Raw genomic sequence first — 22,710 nt, 5'->3', positions numbered from 1 at the left:
GCATTTAACACATCTGTAAGGTGCTTTTGAAATTTCGTCGTAATTTCCAGGGTTAACTTGCATTTATTTATAAGATTAAGTTAATAGATGCATCACGTTAAAACCCCTCCCACTCTGTCTGATTGACCAATTCCTATATGTTAACTTTTTCCGTCTCTCTCTCTGTTTTTTTTTTTCTTTTTGTGAAAACGACGTGGATGCACGTGCTGTCGTGCCTCCGGGTAGCTACGCCCCTGATTGTATAAATACTTGAATTGTAATATAAGACTTCATAAGTATGATTTACTTGTGTCTCATCCATTTTGCTGATATTTAGCAAAACAAATATGTTTAAACTAAACTACAATTGTGTTATCTGTATATTGAAAACCGTAAACAGGGAAATTTAAAGTTTGTTTTGATTTAAAGATTTTTCGAAATTTTGATAGCTATGGATACCTTAAATGACATTCTGTTCCGTTCCGTAAAGTACCAATAGCCGGATTTACCACGTTCTGGATAAAGTCCATCTATAAAACTGTATATATCCAATTACATGTACATGTGTTATTCTAAAGAAAGGAAATACTTTGGGGTGAATTTAAAAAGTCTGAAATTGCCACATATGCCTAAAATGAGATCTCTTGTCTAAGCCGAGACAAAAAGAACTGCATGCACTAACAGTTGATACCCACCTCAATTTTCATCTATTTATAGCGGTTTCAATATGTTTTTTTCAACAGACACTCTGTATTTTTAAACGGGAACCAACTGTGCTCTCTACTTGTTGGTTTGTTCCTTTATTTATATGAGGCAGACTTTACGAGCTTCTCAGGAAAAATGAAAAGAAGCTAGCGTTTTTCTTTAACTTCACGTTCCGCTATAAGGATGATATCCCCTCATTAACTGAATAAGTCAAAGTCATATATCCCATCAAACTTCAAAGGAAGGATACCCTTGATACAGTTAAGTCTGCCTCATATCTTGACTTACATATAAAAATTGACAAAGAGTGTCGGTTGAGAACAAGACTTTACAAGAAAAGAGATGATTTCAGTTTTCCAATTGTGAACTGTTCATTTTGTATGTAGCAATATTTCAGCTGAGCCTGAGTATGAAAGATGCATCTAGCTGATACGATATTTCAGAGCTTGAGTTTCATATTATGATATCCTTGATAGTGGTTTGCTGTTTACAAGGAAGCTTTTGCACCAAGGTTTCCTGTAGTTGTAAACTTGGAAGTCATACCTTTCTTCGAAGTTGTACGTCGAGTGAGTTAGTTTATTGGTTGTTATGGAATATGTGTCACAGATGACCACTCCGGCACATGTTCTAATTGTCGCAGCGACACTCGCCTCTTCTTTTTTTCGATTGTGACATCACCGAATTTGCACTTAACACGACTGGTGCCTCGTGTGGGGCAGGATCTGCTTACCCCGAAGCACCAGAGATCTATCCCCGTTTTTGGCGGTGTTCAAGTTGTTCAGTGATAACTTTTTTATGTAGTGTTTTATAAACTATTTTTGTCGGTCTCTCTTCGACTTCTGCACGAGTCTTGATTCTCTATTTTGGTATCTTGTCTCTTTTTTCATGCATGATATACTAGTAACCTGGGACTAATAAATGGTCCCATGCAGTTATAAAAACTCGAAACTGAAGTGAACATGTCAGTGTCCCTTTCAACAAATTTAGGTATATTATACCATGGAAGTATACTTCCATGATTATACACAGTATAGCTTGTCTCTGAAAAAAAATCATATACCTTATCCAGAGATATATATGTATCTGCCTTATCATAACAAAAAATTCAGAAAAAATTTCATACTGAATAAAATTAGTCAGTTAGCTAGTTAGACAGTTATCAAGATAAAAGACCGGTAATTAATTTACATTTTAATAATATTGAGAAAGTTTTTTCTCCCCACTGAAAGGAGGATATTTGACCAGGGTTTTTTAGGGGGCATTTGAGAATAAAAGTATAAGCTAGGAATGAATTGTCAGAGACAGAGGGTGTGAATTTGTCACGTTTTGGTATTTGATTCACTGTATAAAATTAACGAATGCAGAATTTAATATCACCCTCAAAGAAGTAAAAGGCTAAGGGTCCTTTCGTATAAAACAGACCACAATTAGACTTGAGGACAGTTATACTCGGACGTAATATTAAGTCATTCTTATGTGTTATTAAAGTTTTGCTTTTATACTTTTAGGGATATGTTCCTTGTTATTTTGTGGTTTATTTTAGTTTTCGAAACTCAGAAAATTTTAAGGCATTTAAACACTTTTTACACCCTTCAAAACTGTCTAAATATTTGTAAACAACATACTTAAAACGTGTCATGTATTGATTACAAAGGATATATTATTGCAATTATTTGTCACCGTTTCATGAATGAATGAAATCCACACGTTATAAAAAAAAGGGCGGTGCGTTGTGACGTACTACACAATAACCCCGGAAGTACAATCCAGACAATCACCTGCAACAGTGTTGAACAGCGAAAGTACAATGAAAACAAAGATAATTTTTTTGTTAGTTTTAAATTTTATAGTAATTTCTGTTGGACAGGATAATCAACCAGTTATAACATCAGATTCAGATACAGAAAATCCAACAAAATCTTTGGAGAATGGTGTGAAAGGACTTGTAAAAATTGTTCATAGTTTTTTAAAAACAGTGCAAAGTGAAGATTTCGTTGGAAAAACTTCAGGGCCAATTTGTAAGTATTCGTTCAGAATAATGATGTATATAACATAAGTGACAATAGCCCGAGGACAACATGTTGCTTCGATTGATTTTTCAGAAAAATCCAACTAATTACCCAAAATTTAAAAATATTAGAAATGACTGTTGAAAAGAAGAGTTTTGAAGTTGACAAGACATATTTTTGTAGCCCAGATGTTGTCTCTACAGTAAAAGAGTAGCATGATTGCTATTGAAGGTTGCTATACATTATTATATCATCTACATTGTCTTTCTTAACTATGTGTTCAAAGGACAGAGAATATTTTTCAGTTGTCAATAAAGAGGTTGGGAAATTATATGTACATGTTGTAGTCCTATAACATACATGACATAGAACATCGGGTGGCAATATTTACATTTTTGTTTTTTATTTTTAGTATTTTATTTTTATTTTGCTATTTACGATTTTCTGTTTTTAATATCAAGCTGACGCCTTAAATAAAAAGAAAATATCAGCTTAAAAACGTTTAATAATGAAAAGATAATGCGAAGGTATAAACTATAGGACTAGCTATAAGGAATATGGTTCCCAAATAAGTAACTATCCCCCAAATGATAGATGATTTTCTAGGCTAATAACTAGAATTGGAATGGCACACATTCAGGAAAAATACAATATGTTTTCCAGAATATGAATAGTCATAAGCTGATTTACTGAAAAGCTTCACTTCTATGAAAACTTGAAAAAATTGAAAAATTTTAAGGATATACAAGTGTATTAACTGCCATTTTATTTAGAAATACTACTTAGCTGAAATTTTTTAATTTTTTAGCACTTTCAAAGTTTTTCTCAATTGAGGGATTTGTTACTCACTTGCATGACTTGTGGAATAGTTACCCATTTGGCAGGTTGTTCCCAACCTGGTAAATAATTCAAGCTTATTTAACAACTGAACCCAAAAAAGCACAATAGAGATTGTAGCATTAAATTTAAAAGGTAATATTGGGCCCAATCTTTACACAACTAAACATAAGTAGATATAAGAAGATGTGGTATGAGTGCCAATGAGACAACTCTCCATCCAAGTCAAAATTTATAAAAGTAAACCATTATAGGTCAAAGTACGGTCTTCAACACGGAGCCTTGGCTCACACCGAACAGCAAGCTATAAAGGGCCCCAAAAATTACTAGTGTAAAACCATTCAAACGGGAAAACCAACGGTCTAATCTATATATATTATATATAAAACGAGAAACACTTATGAACCACATCAACAAATGACAACTACTGAACATCAGATTCCTGACTTAGGACAGGTGCAAACTAAAAACTAAAGACAAACTTAAAATGTACTTATTTGTGTGCACCTATAATTTTTTATGCAGAAATATCTGTTCTCGTCTTCTCATGTACATGTATATCACATGCATTTCTGTCCCCTCTTGTATATTTTTGCATGTACACAGACATATGTGGTATATATTCAATCTTACTTTTGCACAATCACTTGCATGTTACTTTTTGTAGATCCAATTGAATGACATTAGTCACATACAGTAGTTTAAAATTACCACAACATGTACAAAGGAAATATTTATCTACAAGGTACATGGACATTAATGTCACGAAATCATACTAGCCTTGCCTTTCACCTATTGGAAATTCACCTATTAATTCATATAAAACAATTTTTCTTAAAACATAGTCAAACACTTATTTGAGGGCTAATTTTTAGGTACATGTACACCTATTTGTGATAAGCCTATTTGTCCATTTAGTAAAATAAAATAAATGACATATGGTGATACAAAAAATGTACGTAATGAAGTACAAAAACAATTAGTTAAATAATCCTCCATTATAAAAGAGTTTTTTTGTACTGAAAATAATGGCCCATTTTTGTCATTTAGATGCAGTGTTAACCACATGCCTCCTTTATTATATTTGTAAATTTATGTCAATGTCACAAAAAAATCAGTAAATGTACACAGTTTTTGTTGGTATTGTCATAGCAGTAATAAAATACAAAATTCATGTACAACCACTTAGTTTAAAAGGACTTGAAATACACAAAATCATGTACATGTATAGCTACCGTCTTTTACTTTTTTGTTATGTTTGTTTGATTAAAGAGTTCAGAGAGATTAACCTTTTTAACTTGGACATTTCACTAACATGACTAAGGGTAGTTTAATTTTTTGGGGTAAATTTGATAACTTTTTGATTAAAATGATTTATGATTCTCTTTTTAGGTTTACAAAATGTTCGTTTAAATTCTTAACTGATTTATAAATTCCAGACCGTTTGGGTATTTCTTTTTGATGTTGGATCAATTTGTGGTTTGCATACTCCCAGTTTTTTACATATGAATAATTCAATGATGGCATTAAACTTCCTTGCCTCTCTATAGTTATTATAACTCCAAAAAAAGTTAACCATGTCTGATGACCTCGTACAGCGAGAACCCATTTTTTGGAATGCACAAGAAATGATTGTCAAAGTTTGCCAACATACTTTAAAAAGTCACTAGAGTAACCTGCATTTCCTGAAAAAGTTTTCTCTGATATTTTCACTTTTTGCACATGTTGCAGAAAAATTTAAATGTCTAAAATTAGGAAGTAGAATAGAAGCGGGGAATATGTCAAAGAGACAAAAACCCAACCTAAGAGCAGAACAGCCCAAGGCCACCAATGTGTGTTCAATACAGCGAGAAATGGACATCTCTCTAAACTCAGAAACAGCACTCTTCTATTTGACCCCCATTATCTCTAAGTAGCAGGCCTTTTAGGAAGACTGGTTTTTGGTTGTTAAGACTTCTGACTAACAGCCTCTTGACTACAGACAAAGTATGAATGTGCATAAATGTACATGTACAAAGGTCTGATATTTGGTTCAGATTTGATGAAACAATTTGTACATGTATCAATGCAGTGCACAGTAATATTTGCTCTTGTTAAAACTTGTATACCCAGTAAGTCAATCATGGTAGTAGGAAGTACTTCAGATGCTTGGCATTGAGATTTGTTTGCCTAGCTGATAAGTTATATTTACAAAAGTAGATAATTGGAATAGGTTTGATTGATAGATATTCATCTTTTGATAATTTGATTGTGGATGATATGGAACGTACTGTGTGAATTATGTACCAAATTAAATATGTTTTTTATCTGGATATTAAAAACATATATACATCTTAAATTTTTTTTCAAACATTTACTAACAAGTTGAACTGAAGTGTAAATGTATACTTCTTGTATAGTTTTCTCAGGGTAAGACATTGCCAAAAAGAAAGACTTTCTGTTGGAAGTTGAACTTGGAACACTTAGTTTAATACTCCCTTATATATTGGCTTGGCATTTTTAACCCTTATCTGTGAGCAATACAATGGTTGACCTTTGTAGAACATTATCTGCTGAGAGCATCAAAGATTACCCTGGGTTTTTGATGGGTATTGCTAATTTAGTTTTCTGTGTACTCCTAGTGTTTTGTAGACTTTGATTTTTTTGGTAATGGTATTTTCTGTTTTTCTTTGACTTACAGTTTTTACTTGCAATTGTTCCCTTGGTATTTCCTGCCTCTATTTTTTGTGATTTGAAATGAAATTTTGAATTTTTATTTTAAGAAATGAAAATTCATCATGTTCATATCTCAATACACAATGAAAAATTTCAAACCATGTAAAGTAAAGAGGGAAAAAGTAAATGTACATGTACATATGCTATGCGGTATGGGTTTTGCTCATTGTTGAAGACTATGTTGTGACCTATAGGCTATAGCTGTTAACTTTTATGTCATTTGGTCTCTGGTGGAGAGTTGTCTCATTATCAATTATACCACATCTTCTTATTTTTATGCTCCACCTAGGGGCATTATGTTTTTCGGTCTGTGCATCTGTTCGTCCGTCCGTTTGTCCCGCTACAGGTTAAAGTTTTTGGATGGCTTCTGACAGGTTAAAGTTTTTGGTCAAGGTAGTTTTTGATGAATTTGAAGTCCAATCAACTTGAAACTTAGTACACATGTTCCCTATGATATGATCTTTCTAATTTTAATGCCAAATTAGAGTTTTGACCCCAATTTCACGGTCCACTGAACATAGAAAACGATAGTATGAGTGGGGCATCCGTGTACTATGGACACATTCTTGTTATATATATATGGAATCTCATACATGGTGCTTTGCTAGTACACCATGTATTTAGATATTGGAGACTTCAGTTAAGTTTGTTTGTACAAATACATACTTAATAAATACAGTCTTTTAACAAATTGATCAATCTTGAATTACATTGATGGAATTTGTACAAAATTATAAAACTTCTGAAATGACAATTCTCAGGTTTTGATTTACATGTTGTGGTTGAAAAAGTCTTCAGGTGTCATTCTTCAACATTGCCATAAGAGATACTATAAAGTTCAGGATTTTAACATTTCTTTACCGAGTGAATAATAATGAATTAAAAATATAAAATACAAAATTTTAAAACTTCTGAAATGACAAGTCTAAAATTTTGATTTACATGTTGTGGTTGAAAAGGCTTCAGATGTCATTCTTCAATATTGGGATAATTGATACTTTAAAGTTCAGGATTTTAACATTTCTTTAGTGAGTGAATAACAATAAATTTAAAATACACACTCATCAGGTGAAATCAAAGTAATTCAGATAGCCTTGATGTACATATTTATTATGTGTACATTTGTAGATGAATTGAATAAATGAAGTTGGAGTTAGTTTTCTATCAAATGTAAATTTGGTAAACATGGTAAATAGAGTTGTTTGGGTATGTTTTAGTTGAGTCATAGATTAAAAATCGCCAAGTAACTAATGCAGTATGCACACTAATTGGAAAATGGAGGATTTTGAGTAATAAATTTAGTCATTGGGTATTAGTAAAATAAAGGAAGTTTTCAAACATTGATTATAGTAAAGCCCTTAATTTTGAACTGTCTTCTAGTACATGTAGTACTGCTTTTTAAAAGCCTTGGTCACTTATACAAACCTCCAAGGGTAACTGGGGAATAGAAATATGGTCACTCTTGGTCTTCTTCTGACCAGCAGTAAAACCCTTGCCAAAGTTGGGCATTTGTTTAATTGTGTAGGATGTATAACTATGGAGCCACGTCCGGTCAGAATGGGGACGTTAAATCTGATGTCTAGTGTAAAGAGAATGCCACACTCTTTGCACGTTACGAACCCTTGCAACAACTCTTTGAGTGGTCCATAGGTGACCTGTTGCAAGGCAAAATTTTTGTCCTTATTCAATATACTCTCTTTTTCTAGTGGCAGTCCAAATATCCCACCCTTCCTCTCGGACGGCTCCTATTGCAGGATCTACTTATTGTATGTATTGTTGATATGTTCTTTTCCTGAACATGCATGAAATATTTGCCACTGGAGGTTAAGCAACCAACCATCAATCAATCACTTATACAAAATTTGGGCCCCTCATATTACATATACAATTTTTAAATGTTTTAATTTATTTATGTTATAGCTTTGAATTTCATTGTAATAATACCATTTTTAATAAAAAAAAAAAACAAATATGTATTATATGTGGACTGTTATTTTCTCTGCAGCTATGTACTGTATACTTGTTTATGTTAATAAAACAATTCATTCAAATGTTTTTCCATTCATAATTTACATGGAACAAAATTGATTACAAATCAAGTGTTAATTAATTTATGATAGAACAAGACATTATACACCTATTAAGTGATAATTGACTTATCAATGATATACATGACCGTTACCACACACCTTTTCTACCTGTCTTGGTTTTTACCTGGGAACATCTTATTGATTTACAGAAAATCAATTAGAGATTCTATAATTCTTTATAGGTTCTAATAAGATTTCTTGATCATCTTGATTGAGACATGACAGGCAATACACAAATCTAATTATCTGTACTAGGTGAAGACTATTGAACTTTCACCTGCAGGATGACCATATGTCGGAATACAAATTTGGCCAAATCATCTGTTAATATAAACCCTGGGATCAATATATTTGTCCAAGTATAAACTCACACATTGTGTATAAGAATTTCTTTTCTTTGATTTTTAACTTTCCCTGAACCAAATGTTTACAAATACTTCTTTTTTTAATTCGTGACAATATTTCACCAGTTCTTGGTTTCCTATTATTGGTTAAATTGTAGTATATTATCAAAGGAAAAGGTACATTTAGGCCAAATTGGCCAAAAATCAAACTTGTTCAAACTGTCTCTGATATGAGACATACTTTACCTAGCTCTGATTTATAGTTCTATCAATATTGAATCATATAGCTATGTATTTTAAGAAACCCGTTACTATTGCAGGTCGAGCCTGCAACATTAATGTTGTGAAAGCTAGACAAAGCGATCCTAGATTCTGTTGGTGGTGGCTTCAACATTTAGGATGTTTAGGTTCTGTCTGTAGTTAAAGTTTTAGACATCAATAATTTTAGGAAATTTGGACAGAAACTTGTTTATGGCCAAAAAACAGCATTCAGAGCAAAATTTTTTAAATATTTATTTTCATTTTTCCGTATTTTATTGATAAATGGACTAAGATTTTTTACATTTAACAAATAGATACAGTCTGGGGTGAAAGTTAAAAAAAATGTTACACATCAATTACTTTATCAAACCTTCATAGAATTTTATGAAACTTTGGCAGAAGCTTTTTTATGATTAAGAGATAATGTCTGAAGGAAACTTTTGAAAATATTTTTTTCATTTTCAATATTTTTCTGATAGATGGACTAAGTTTTTTACAGTTAACATTTACAGACAGTCTTGGATTAAACTTTTTTGCATGATAAATTTGTAAACCTTCATGAATTTTTATGAAACTTAGACTGTCAAAGCTAATATTCAAGACTATGAAGTAGCATGTAAAGAAAAAGTTTGAATTTTTTAAAAATTCTGTTTTTATCTGATAAATGAGCTCACTTTTTAAGTCAACATTACACTTTTACACTGACAGCAGCAATTGCAGGCGAGACATAGGGTTCCACAGAACCCATTACATATTTTCTCATACATGGTTAGAAAAGAGAGCACAACCCTCACCCAAAAAGATATTCACACAAAAGAGTATTTTAGTAATTCTTTTGCCGACAGAGGTTATTGACCTAGTTGGCCAAGAGGTGTGTTATAAAAGTTCAGTAAAATTTTAGTCAATTATCACTTTTTTAAAATAGGTGAGAATTTAATTTCTGTTAAATTGGTTTTTCAAAAATGTTTATTCAACAGTTCCTTATTCATATCTTCAATTGTGTGACACTTTTAACCCTTGACTGTTAAATTTTCAAATATTTCAAAGACTGCACTCAAATGCTTTTAAATGTTTGTATTGTTTGTGTTTATTAATGTATAAAAGAATAGTTTGATTAGATAAATTTTTGAAATGTCAGATATTGATCTCCCAACCATGTTCACACATTAGACATAGTTCCTGAATTGCTTAGACTTAAATGAGTTAGCCCTCAAGGTAACAGTTAGCAAGATGTGTTGGGTTAACTCAGACTGAGTCCTTCTTAATGCAGTCTTCTTATCCCTGGTATTATCAAATCAAATCTATTAAGAATAAGATATCCCCATGGTCTTTTATTAGGCCCTTGGGGAAACCCTGTTAATGGTGTGTGCAGAGGAGCAGCAAATATAAATTTTACAAAATTAGTTTTCGACCTGGCCTACAGGTACCAGTCTTGTATTACAATACAGTTTACAGTGCATGTCAAAACATGGAGGGAAATAAAATAGTCCATTTTTTCTGAATTCTTTTCTGGACTCAATTTTTTCTGTTTGATTAAAAGTTTATACTGAATTGAAACATAAATTTAGATTTAAAAAAAAATTGCATTTTTTTTGCGGCCTAGTAAAAACAGCAAATAGAAAGTAGAAAAACTTAGTTATGCATGACTTCAGTGTTTCATAACTTGTTATTCTTCGTGGTATGAGGCACTTTTTTTTTCTCGATTAAATCGCAATTTCACATTACTACATACATGATATGTACATGAAAATTTTTTTCTATGTAGCATTTTATTATATAAAAATTTCAAAGATCAGCTGTTTTGCATGTAAGCCTATATATGGAGCAGTCAATTACAAGACTGCAACCTACAGGGTTCATACCCAAGATCAACACTCTACCACAGGATCATCAAGACAGTCATATGAAGGAAGTAATAATTTCAGAATGAAAGATCTTTTATATTTGAAACTATATTGCAATGGACTAAAATTTATAAAATCAAATCACATTTATATATGATGTAAATACTAGTAAAAGTGAAACTTAGTCATGTTTTAAGTATGATGAAATGATACAACCAGGATGTCTGATAAAGGTCATAATTTTCACCTAGTCCATTCAATAACTCATCATGTGGTCACTGTACATGTACTTTAATATCTAGTAAAGCATTTAAATGTGATGTCAGTGTCCTTTTAAGAAGACTATTATTTGAAAGATGACAAAAAAGTTGGATATAATTAAGAGTATTTTTTACTACCATGTGTAGAGTTGCCTTATTAGGGATTTTATTTCTTATAGGTTATTTATTTTTTATGATCTTGTACATATTTAAACTGGCAGCTAGTTTGGGAGACATTTGCTGGACTAAAAGACAGCATGATTATAACTAAAAGATTAAGAAATTTATGTAATTGTCTCCCTTGCAACAAATGCAGGCTTCTCACTAAGGTGAATCCATGAAGCCTGACATGGACTTGTGAAAATCTGTCTGGACTCATAATTTTCAAAACTGGTGAGTCCAAAGAATTAAGATGCATCAACATTATAGCGATAGAATTTGTTCATCTTACTGTTGGACTTACCATAGCCAAAAAATGATAAGTCCCTGAACTTGCCTTCAAAAATCCTTAGCGAGAAACCCTGCAAATATCTGAAACAAGACATAGCTTATAAGTTTTACCTTTTCCCTGGTGGCCAACACATTGTATAAGTTTTTATATAGTGTCCATTTCCAATTTGTAAGGTTTCATTCATAATTGATATTTTTTGCATACAATTGTGTGGTCCTGTCTCTTAAAACATTCACCAATGACAATCCTTTATGGCCAGAGTTGGAAGATGTCCAAAATGGGCTTATAGTATGGTGATGTCAGGCAGGCAGAGAAGTTGGTACCTAATTTGCATTAGCAACTTTAACTCCTACAGTTTTCAACCCAGATCCCTGAAACTTCACAGAAGATTGCAAAGTTTATGTTGAAGTTATGCACATCCTGTTATGGAATCGTTTGAGGAAATGTTTGTCATTTTTTCAGACGTTTTTTTATTATATGTTGAAAAAATAGTTATGGTAGAAAGTTGATATTTGATACGATGAGAAGATGATAAAAGAAATTGGACCATGTCTAGAAATGTCCAGAATATAAGGATCAAGGGTAACAGTTAATAGAAATCAAGGCAACACTAATATGTTATTGCAGTCTATAAAAAAATTGAAAACAACACGTTTAATAATTTCATGCGTCCGAAGCGCTTTTCTGGATTTACCTTCATCAGGAACACTCAAAGCCAAACATTTGAAATCCGAGGATGTATAAGTACCGAAACGTTTGAAGAGCTATATGTCAAAAATACATAAAATAAATAGCCAAATTCATCTAAAGTCAACTGAACATGACCCCCAGTGTGATGTATTCACATCTTACAGTAACAACACACAAATCTAACATCCTGGTGATTTACAATCTTGTTTTTATCATATATCTTATATATATGTTGAATACATATGTTTTTTGCTTATATATTTGGATTGTAACACCAAGTCTAGTGATAAAACACATTAAAAAACATCATGTTCATTCTAAAGGGTAGATAGGGTGTACAATTTAGAAGTTTGCTTTCTTATAAGTTTTTTCTTCAAAATGATTTGTTATACAGCAGTATACTGTTTAAATATTTGACAATTGCTGGCAAACAAATGCTTTTAATGGTTTGGTTTAAATGCCATTTAATAGTGCATTTATTTAAATTTAGAGAGCAAAATAAATTAATTAAAAGGAACCTGTTAAAAAATAGACTTTCAAAGCATGAAAATGATTTAACAGTTCAAATACAATATTTTTAAAACCATTTATAATATTATAAAAAATCTTAGGTAATTATAAGTAATAATCTTTTTTTCTTCTGAATTTATGATGTTCAATTAGGAATATGCATGCATGCGCTCACAAACTTAAAAGTTTTTAAATTATATATAATTTATATTTTCCTCGAAGATTAAAAAAACACTAGGCCCACCTAGGAATAGTATACTAACATTTATATGTATATTTCAATGTCTTATGTCCCTCACGACCAACCGAATTTCAAAAAATATAGAATCTAGAAATTATTTTTAAGTTCTTAAAGGGGTGGTATTCTACAGAGAGTGCATAACATTCTGCACTATTTTTTTTATCAGTTAAGAATTGAAGTACTCTTATAGAGCAGTAAGAGGAAAACACTTCTATCTTCTTGATCTCCTTGAGAGATATCCTATTCTTATGTGTTATAAGTACAGAGTATTCTTATAACCACCTAACAAACTCGGGATTGCAGGAATACATTATGTATGTGTACAGCAAGTAAATTCTTGTTTAATTGTTTTACATTTTTTCTTGTTAAATTGTTTTACATTTTTTCTTGTTTTCTTGTGTTACATTTTGTCCTATCTGGGTCTTTATGATTCTTTATTCATGTAGCTTACTATAATATATAGGTTCTGCTCAGTCTTGAAGTATCTATAGTTGCTTAAACCTATGTCATTTGGACTCTCAGAGTGGTGGATAATTGTCTCATTGGCAATCATGCCACATCTTATTTTTTTATTGGTAAATTTTTCATTTATATGTGAACTGATGCAGTGCATTGACTTATAATTGCCTAAATTCTCTTCATATGGACTCTGTTGGGTAGTTGTCTCATAGGCAATAATTTCACATTTGCTTATTTTATATTGATAAAATGTTTCATCTGTGTTCTTTGTGAACCGACACAGTGATTGTTTAGTGTTATTTGTATGAGGCTGCATAAACAATTTTAAGGGTTTGCAACTGACAACCATTTTATTGGTTCCCATACACCAATCTGGCGATGCCATTTCTTACTCTGCACTTGCAATTCATTGAGTCTGATTGTTGTTGATTGTTTGCAACAGATAATCTGAAATGGACATCCGATTTATGGGACTGCATTGCAACTGATAAACTATTTCAATTATGTGAAGTGGTTTTCAGACACTTCATTTAAATCTTAAACAAAAGTGTTTATAGTCCAGACTGTCTCCATAAATGTTGAATTTGAAATTGATGAAAACAAAATAAAACATAATTCAGAATATGGAGTAATCTATATTGAATCTTAGGAAAGAGGGCACTTATGTCCTGTTATCTTTTTCGCAAAGTGATTTTAAATTTGGCAACCAAATCATTATGCAAATGAGCTTATACTTGAAACTCACGTGAAAATTTCCACCTGAATTGATATGAATCTCACATGAAATTTCATGTGAGATTTACATATAAGCTTAAATTGTTTGAGTTGAACTTCATGTGAGATTCACATGAATCTAAATTCATGTGAAATTTATGTGAGAGAAATTTCCCTGTGTTCTTACATAAGGATGATTTAAAGATAACTTTTGGTATTTCGAGCAAGTTACTTTTAACAGTTACAGCCCTTGCTTTATGAAACTTGATAACTGACCATAATTTTTTTCGGTATTGTGAAAAGATTCAGTTAATTTTAGGCGTTTGCGAAATGAGATGTAAAAACAAAGTTGCTTACATGCATCCACTTCATTTGAACTCTGGTGGGTAGTTGTCTCATTAGCAATCCCCTATAACACATGCATCTCCTTATTTTTAGTTTGTGTTTCATTCAAGTATTACAGGCTCATTTTTTTTTATGTAAAGAATTTTCAGCGTAAATCATTCGCAGCACCTATTTACTGAGGATGTTATATTTGACAAGAAGATGTAGACCCTAACACCTTTATGTGTTCTGATTGATGTAGGGAATAGAGTGTAACAACATGATTGATGTTAAATTAGAACAAATAACATTAGAGATTGTGTTTTTGTTGTAACATGTTAAAATGTATCATCTAAGGTGGTTTATATCTTTACTTTATTTCTGTATTCCTTAATTTTTTCAGGTCATTTTTCTGTATTCTTTATATTTTTTTGCCCACTGTTCTCTATTCTTTATATTTAAGCATCCATTTATTCTCTATTCATTTTTTTGTCCTATTTTTCTCTATTCCTTATTTTTTGGTCCTTTTTCCATATGTTTGACCCATTATTCTCTATTGTGTAAACCCCATTGAGACCCTCATATCTGTACACTTTTTGCAGAAACATTACTTTTAAACATACACTATAGTCTATAATGTGAATTTTTAAAAGTTTTTTTTCAATATTTATGTACCGGTAATGCATCATAAAATGAAGTATCATTTTTTTGTTAATATATTTTTGGGTCAATGACTATAGTGGCAATATCCTGCACATAGAATTTATTTATTTGTAGTGTAATAGGAATACATGGAAATTTGCAAAATTTGAATGTATAAAGAGGAAGTAGATTTAAAAACTCAGAAATTGTCAAAAAAAAAATAAATGATCTTTTTCCTGGTGGCAAAATTCAAGCACTGCATGCTTTAATTACTGACATTATATACCGTAGTACAAATAGTATTGTTACATGAAATAATAAGTTTATTATTGGTATTTGTTTCAAATTCATATCGGAAATATTAAATTATTTAATTTAATTTGTTATTACAAAACTGATGAAGTTTATTAAATCTGAATGATGGTTTTTTTATTGTTCTGATACAGATTTTTTTTTAGATTTTTATTGTTTTATTAGCCATTTACTCCATAATTGGTCACCTTTTAAGCATCCATGTGGTACCTCAGTATAAAACTTGGAAATATCTGACATGCATTTCCTTGATGGTATAATTTTTGTTTGCTGTGCATAACTGGTATTATGTATACCCTGTTGCCTCTGAAACTTTTGTTTAGTTTACATGTATTAATTAGTTTGTGATTAGGCCAGTTTTAGTGGAACCATTATATTAGTGGAAGGTCAATGATATTTGGTATGCAGTTGTATTAGCATTGGCACATCTGATTTCCATGGAGATTAATTGGCCCTCCCCATCAGTCATGGTCTATTGACTTTGATACTCTTCCTTAGTTTACATGTATTAGTTTGATATTAGGTCAGTTTTAGGGGAACCATTAGTGGTAGCTCAATGGTATTTGGTATGCAGTCGTATTAGCATTGGCATGTCTCATTTCCATGGAGATTATTTTGCTGCTCCCCCTCGGTCAAGCATGGTCTATTGACTGAATATTTTGCATAGTTAACATGTTAAATTTTGTGATTAGATCAGTTTAAGTTAAACCACTGATAGTAAGTCAGTGATAGTTGGTATGCAGTTTTATAAGCATTTGCAAGTCTCATTTACATGGAGATTATATGGCCCCCACCCTATCATCATTGTTCATTGACTTTAAAACTTTTGTATATTTTACAAGTTAAAGTTTGTGTTAAGGTTAGTTAAAAAGGAACCACTTATGATAAGTCAATGGTATTTGGTATGCAGGTATATAAGCATAGGCAATTCTCATTTCCATGCAGGTAATAGGCCCTGCACCTTCAGTCATGGTTCATTGACTATGAATGTTTTGCATAATTTATATGTTTAAATATTGCCATTTTAATTTCAATATTTGCAGTTTACTTTCAAAATAATGAAAAGCTAGACATATCATATTTTATGTAATAAGAATATGAAAACAAGTTGATTTGCCATATATATGTTCTATTTTAAGACACTATGCTGGTTGATGTGGAGAGTAGTTAGTTATCTATTCTTTTTATATTTTCAGCATTTACTGATGTTCAAAAAATAATAACAGATCAAAAGTTTGGTGAACTTTCTAGTAGATGGAGAGATGTAAGTTTGTTATTTACTTTAAGCTTCTATGGAGAGATGTAAGTTTGTTATTTACTTTAAGCTTCTAAAGTTCTATGGAGAGATGTAAGTTTGTTATTTACTTTAAGCTTCTATGGAGAGATGTAAGTTTGTTATTTACTTTAAGCTTCTATGGAGAGATGTAAGTTTGTTATTTACTTTAAGCTTCTCTGAAGAGATGTAAGTTTGTTATTTACTTTAAGCTTCTGAAATCAATCATTAGTGAACATATTCCATCATTTAAGAGGGAATGTGACGGGTTTGATTGTACCCTCTTTTGTAAAGAAAAGTTTGATGCTATCGTTTCCTTATCCAAATGACTGATTTGCTAATTGACTCGCCAGTTTTTGTATCTTTTAAATGCTAAGAGCTTCAGGGGCTTCTTCATCATGTTTATTATCACCACGAAATTGCACGTCATTTAAGAATTTGGGCAACAAAACTGCTGTTGGGGGATCTTTATAGAATAATGACATTTTTGTTTTTGATATTGACTCTATCAGCAAGAATATCAAGCGAGCCCACTAGGGGAGCTGGGATTTGAACTGATGAAGTCAGTATAAAAAGATAAAATGCCATATTGAAACTGACCAGGTACAAGATGTATGGTTTTGTTGTAAATAGAATAATCTGACATGAAAGATTGCATTGTTAGATATCAGCCTATTGACTTTGCCAGTAAAATTTATAAGATAAATCATGATTTATTATTTTACAGATAGTACATGTATAATATACTCCGTGAAAAAAGTTTAGCAACAAATATTTTTAATATTATATTTAAAAATCAATTATACTTCTTAATATAACAATACACAGATTATTATAAGAAAGAAAATAAATGCAATTCTTAATCAACAAAAAGAATTAAGTTATTTTCACAATTTTTATTTTAAAGTTTTTAAAAATTCAAACATATGTAGCTGAACTTTTTTTAATCAGTATACATAGGTTTATTGATTGAAATGCCATTTAAAATTTTAAAATGTTTTTCTTCCAAATCTGTATCATTGTGTACATGTGTTGCAGCATATTAAAACATGTATATCAATAAGTAGTAATCAGAAAGTTTTATTTCAAATCAAGGAACAGTAAATGCATACATATAGTTTCAAAGATTTTTTGTAAGAAATTTATCTTGAACATGTTGAGGGGTGTAACTGAAAATTGAAAAAAATGTTGGAACATATTGTTTCACCCCTGTCCATCTGCCAAATAGGGTAAATGGTTTGTCCAGCTTACTCTTGCATCAGTTTCAAATTAAAAGTTTATATTATCATCATTATGCAGAGTGTTTATATATATCGGTATACTAAGGGTGTGCATATTTTTATGATGTTATTTTTATTAACAGTTGGTAGCAGTATTTGGAGGTTTTGCTGAGTGCCTGTGTAGTGATGATTTACTCTGTTATTTTTATTTACAGTTGGTAGCAGTATTTGGAGGGTTTGCTGTCTGTGTAGTGATGTTTCACTCTGTTATTTTTATTTACAGTTGGTAGCAGTGTTTGGAGGGTTTGCTGCCTGTGAATTGATACGTTACTCTTATTATTTTTATTTACAGTTGGTAGCAGTGTTTGGAGGGTTTGCTGCCTGTGCAATGATATCTTACTCTGTTATTGTCGAGCCTGCGACTTTTGTTGCAGAAAGCTCGACATAGGGATAGTGATCCAGCGGCGGTGGCGGAGGCGGCGTTAGCTAACTTCTTAAAAGCTTTATATTTTAGAAGCTAGAAGACCTGGATGCTTCATACTTTGTATATAGATGCCTTATGTTACGAAGTTTCCGTCTGTCATATGTCCATTGTCCTTGACCTCATTTTCATGGTTCAGTGACTACTTGAAAAAAAAGTCAACATTTTTTGTAATGTTAATTTCTTTCTTATTATGAGTAATAGGATAACTATATTTAGTATGTGCGTACCTTGCAAGGTCCTCATGCCCGTCAGACAATTTTCATTTGACCTCGACCTCATTTCATGGATCAGTGAACAAGGTTAAGTTTTCGTGGTCAAGTCCATATATCAGATACTATAAGCAGTAGGTCTACTATATTTGGTATATGGAAGGATTGTAAGGTATACATGTCCAACTGGTAGGTGTCATCTGACCTTGACCTCATTTTCATGGTTCAGTGGTCAAAGTTATGTTTTTGAGTTTTGGTCTTTTTTTCTAATACTATATGCAATAGGTCAACTATATTTGGTGTATGGAAATATTTAATGATGTACATGTCAGTCTCGCAGGTTTTATTTGACCTTGACCTCATTTTCACGGTTCATTTCTCAGTGTTAAGTTGTTGTGTTTTGGTCTGTTTTTCTTCAACTATAAGCAATAGATCAACTATATTTGTTGTATGGAAGGATTGTAAGGTGTATATGTCTGTCTGGCAGGTATCGTCTGATCTTGACCTCATTTTCATGGTTCATTGGTCAATTTTAAGTTTTCATGGTTAAGTTTGTTTCTTGGATACTATAAGCAATAGGTCAACTATATTTAATGCATAAATTGATTGTAAGGTGTACATGTCTATCTGGCATGGTTCATCTGACCTTGACCTCATTTTCATGGTTCATTGGTCAATGTTAAGTTTTCTTGGTTGAGACTGTTTCTTAGAAACTATAAGCAATAGGTCAACTATGTTTGGTTTATTGAATGATTGTAAGGTGTACACGTATTTCTAGTTTGGTTTATCTGACCTTGACTTTAATTTCTTGGATCATGTTAAGTTTATGTTTTACTTGTAGTAAAGCTTTATATTTAGGACTATCAACATAAAATCAATGGTTAGTAAAGAAGGCGAGACATTTCAGTGTGTGCACTCTTGTTTTTATTTACAGTTGGTAGAAGAGTTTGAAGGGTTTGCTGCCTGTGTAGTGATGTTTTACTCTGATATTTTTATTTACAGTTAGTAGCAGTATTTGGCGGGTTTGCTGCCTGTGTACTGATGTTGAACTCTGTTATTTGTATTTACTGTTGGTAGCAGTTTTTGGAGGGTTTTATGCCTGTGTAGTGATGTTTAACTCTGTTATTTTTATTTACAGTTGGTAGCAGTATTTGGAGGGTTTGCTGCAGGGCTTCCAAAATTATTTTTAGCCAGCCGGACATTTTATATATTATCCCGATTTTAATCCCTTAAGACTAAATAAATAAAAGGCAATTATGGTAATCAGTTGCCGAGTTGGCCATCCCAATGATTGACATTAAAAAAAACCGATATTAAACTTTCTTTGATTCAGATTCAAAGTTCTGACGTAAACTGTTAAATTGGCAGTGCATCATTCGAAGTGTGCAACATCAGCGTACTTATATCTGCTTAGACTCTTTATTTGTGCAAAATAACGTTGTCAAAAACTTTACTTTCGTTTTTAAATCTAAACCGGATGTTATCTTGACAATGGTAAAACATGGACCAGAGACGGATACGTAAATTCCGTGTACGTATGCAAAGCATGAATGAGTGTAAGTAGCTCTTTCTACGTTATTTCTTCAAGAAAATATTCGAAATAAACGTTAGATAAAGGTATCAATGACAATTTAAGCATTTTTTGAAGAAATTAGGATGCATAATTAAATTTCACACCTGCGCACATGCGCACACGTGTACTGGTTCAAACAGAGACATGTCTCTGGTTCAAACAACATGGTTATGACGATTTTTCATTTTCACCTTTTTAATTTTTTCATCAAATCATATTTGCAAACGTATTTCTGATAATTTTAATCTTTTTAACTAAATTAATTGGATGCAAACCGCTGAAATGTAAGAAAATAACTTTGAATAGATCGATCAATGTCTGGTTCAATATAATTTACCTGTCACCTGAACAGGTAAATTTCAGCTGTTCGACAACTAATTAGCCTTGATTAAAATGAGAAGGTATTAAAGTAGGGGTTGTTTTGATAGTGCTTAATGATCATGTCACTTTTATGACCGGAAATGTGTGGCTGTTAAAGGCAAAAGGTTGGGTCAAAAAGATCGCGAATTATGTTAAAATGACCGTCTCTTAAGCCTTGAAAACTAAAAAGTAGATGTCCGTTTCATGCTTTGCCCAGCCGGACTTTTACCGGACATTATACAAATGTCCGGAATATATGACCGTTTTGGAAGCCTTGGTTTGCTGCCTGTGTAGTAATGTTTTACTCTATTATTTGTATTTACAGTTGGTAGCAGTATTTGGAGGGTTTGCTGCCTGTGTATTGATGTTTTACTCTGTTATTTTTATTTACAGTTAGTAGCAGTATTTGGAGGGTTTGCTGCCTGTGTAGTGATGTTTTACTCTGTTATTTTTATTTACAGTTGGTAGCAGTATTTTGAGGGTTTTCTGTCTGTGTAGTGATATTTTACTCTTTTATTTTTATTTACAGTTGGTAGCAGTATTTGCGGGTTTGCTGCCTGTGTAGTGATGTTTTACTCTGTTATTTTTATTTACAGTTGGTAGCAGTATTTGGAGGGTTTGCTGTCTGTGCAATGATATTTTACTCTGTTATTTTTATTTACAGTTGGTAGCAGTATTTGGAGGGTTTGCTGCCTGTGTAGTGATAGGACTGTTGTTTGTATTCTGTATGCCATTGGCTGGTTGTATAACATGTTGTTGTTACTGTTGCTGTAAGAAATGTGGGAAAGCCTCATCAAAAGAAGATCCAAAGAATGCCAAATGTAAAAGAGTTACATTTGCATCCTTCTTGTTTATATTTACTGTGTTAATTTTGTAAGTATGCAGCTGGTATAATCTCTAAATACTTTCGATTGATATATTTTCATGTGTACCAATTTCCGTGAATTGCGGAAAACTGGCATATTCATAAATATTTGATTTAGTGGTTTTTGTCTAAGTCAGCATATATTCCTAGAGAGCATTTGTAATTGGTTGAACATTTAAATTCGTGGTTCCCTATACCAATGAAATCCATGAAAATTAGGGAATAATAATGAATCCACAGTATAAGTCATTTTTATACCCCTGCTTTAAAAAAGTGGGGGTATACTGTTTTTCCTCTGTCCGTCCTTCAGTCCATCCATCTATCCGTCAGTCCGTCTGTCTGTCCCATGAATATTTTTGTCGCAACTTTCTCAGGAACTACATTACAAGGATTTCTGAAATTTGGTTTCAGGGTTTGTATAAGTCAGTTATACCGTGAATGCGTTTTCAGATAAATCACTCAACAACTTCCTGTTTACCGAACACTTGTATCATTTTACACATGATAGCCAAGTTGAAAATTTTAGTCACATTTTTCTCAGGAACTACTATACTAGGATTTCTGAAATTCAGTTTCAGGGTGTATATATATATCAGCTTTACCGTGTGATGCGTTTTCAGATAAATCACTCGACAACTTCCCTGTTTACCGAACACTTGTATCATTTTACACATGATAGCCAAGTTGAAAATTTTAGTCACATTTTTCCTCAGGAACTACTATACTAGGATTTCTGAAATTTGGTTTCAGGGTTTATACATATCAGCTTTACCGTGTGATGCGTTTTCAGATTCATCACTCAACAACTCCCTGTTTACCGAACACTTGTATTATTTTACACATGATAGCAAAGTTGAAAATTTTCGTCACATTTTTCTGAGGAACTACAATACAAGGATTCCTGAAATTTGGTTTCAGGGTTTATATAAGTCAACTATACCGTGTGATGCGTTTTCAGATTCATCACTCAACAACTTCCTGTTTATGGAAATATTTTGGTGGGGTATCATCAGTGAGCAGTAGCTCGCAGTTTCACTTGTTATGAGAGTGTTCTTAGAGATCACTCAGATATTCAAACAGAATTATTATGAACATGGATCAAAATTATCTGGTGATCTGAATTAAACCATGGTATTTTCTGATATTCAATTAGTTGTTTCAGACTTCACACAAAATGTAATATGTTAAAATTAATTTTTCCTTGACTTCTTAATTTTGTGGTTACAATTTCCTAGTATTTGTATGGAAAAATTTAATTCACGCATTAAGTTACTATTAATAACTAGTTTGAATTGATATACATTTTGCGCTAGTATCTGAGTAGAAAAAAATAAAATTC

At 31.9% G+C, this 22,710-nt stretch overlaps 1 protein-coding gene across 9 annotated transcripts in view; it reads left to right on the top strand.

Moving 5' to 3' along the window:
* The first annotated feature begins 2,436 nt into the window (after positions 1 to 2,436).
* LOC127710120 (prominin-1-A-like) overlaps positions 2,437 to 22,710 on the top strand; it is a 70,172-nt gene continuing 49,898 nt past the window's right edge. For 5 of the 9 annotated variants that reach the window (XR_007985997.1, XR_007985998.1, XM_052215866.1 and 2 more), the window contains exons 1-3: positions 2,437 to 2,702; positions 16,584 to 16,651; positions 21,171 to 21,379. Coding sequence is in view for 7 of the 9 variants with exons in the window: in XM_052215866.1 (XP_052071826.1) it covers positions 2,492 to 2,702; positions 16,584 to 16,651; positions 21,171 to 21,379 (488 nt within the window). In the remaining 2 variants the exon portion in view is untranslated. Of the gene's footprint in view, positions 2,703 to 16,583; positions 16,652 to 16,685; positions 16,690 to 16,731; positions 16,736 to 16,769; positions 16,774 to 16,807; positions 16,812 to 21,170; positions 21,380 to 22,710 lie in introns of those variants that run through there. The other 4 variants (XM_052215870.1, XM_052215869.1, XM_052215868.1 and 1 more) reach the window with 4 other exon arrangements.

The sequence above is a fragment of the Mytilus californianus genome, unplaced genomic scaffold (genome assembly GCF_021869535.1).
Source record: "Mytilus californianus isolate M0D057914Y unplaced genomic scaffold, xbMytCali1.0.p SCAF_7, whole genome shotgun sequence".
Taxonomy (NCBI): Eukaryota; Metazoa; Mollusca; class Bivalvia; order Mytilida; family Mytilidae; genus Mytilus; species Mytilus californianus.
This window is presented reverse-complemented; position numbering and strand designations above follow the sequence as displayed.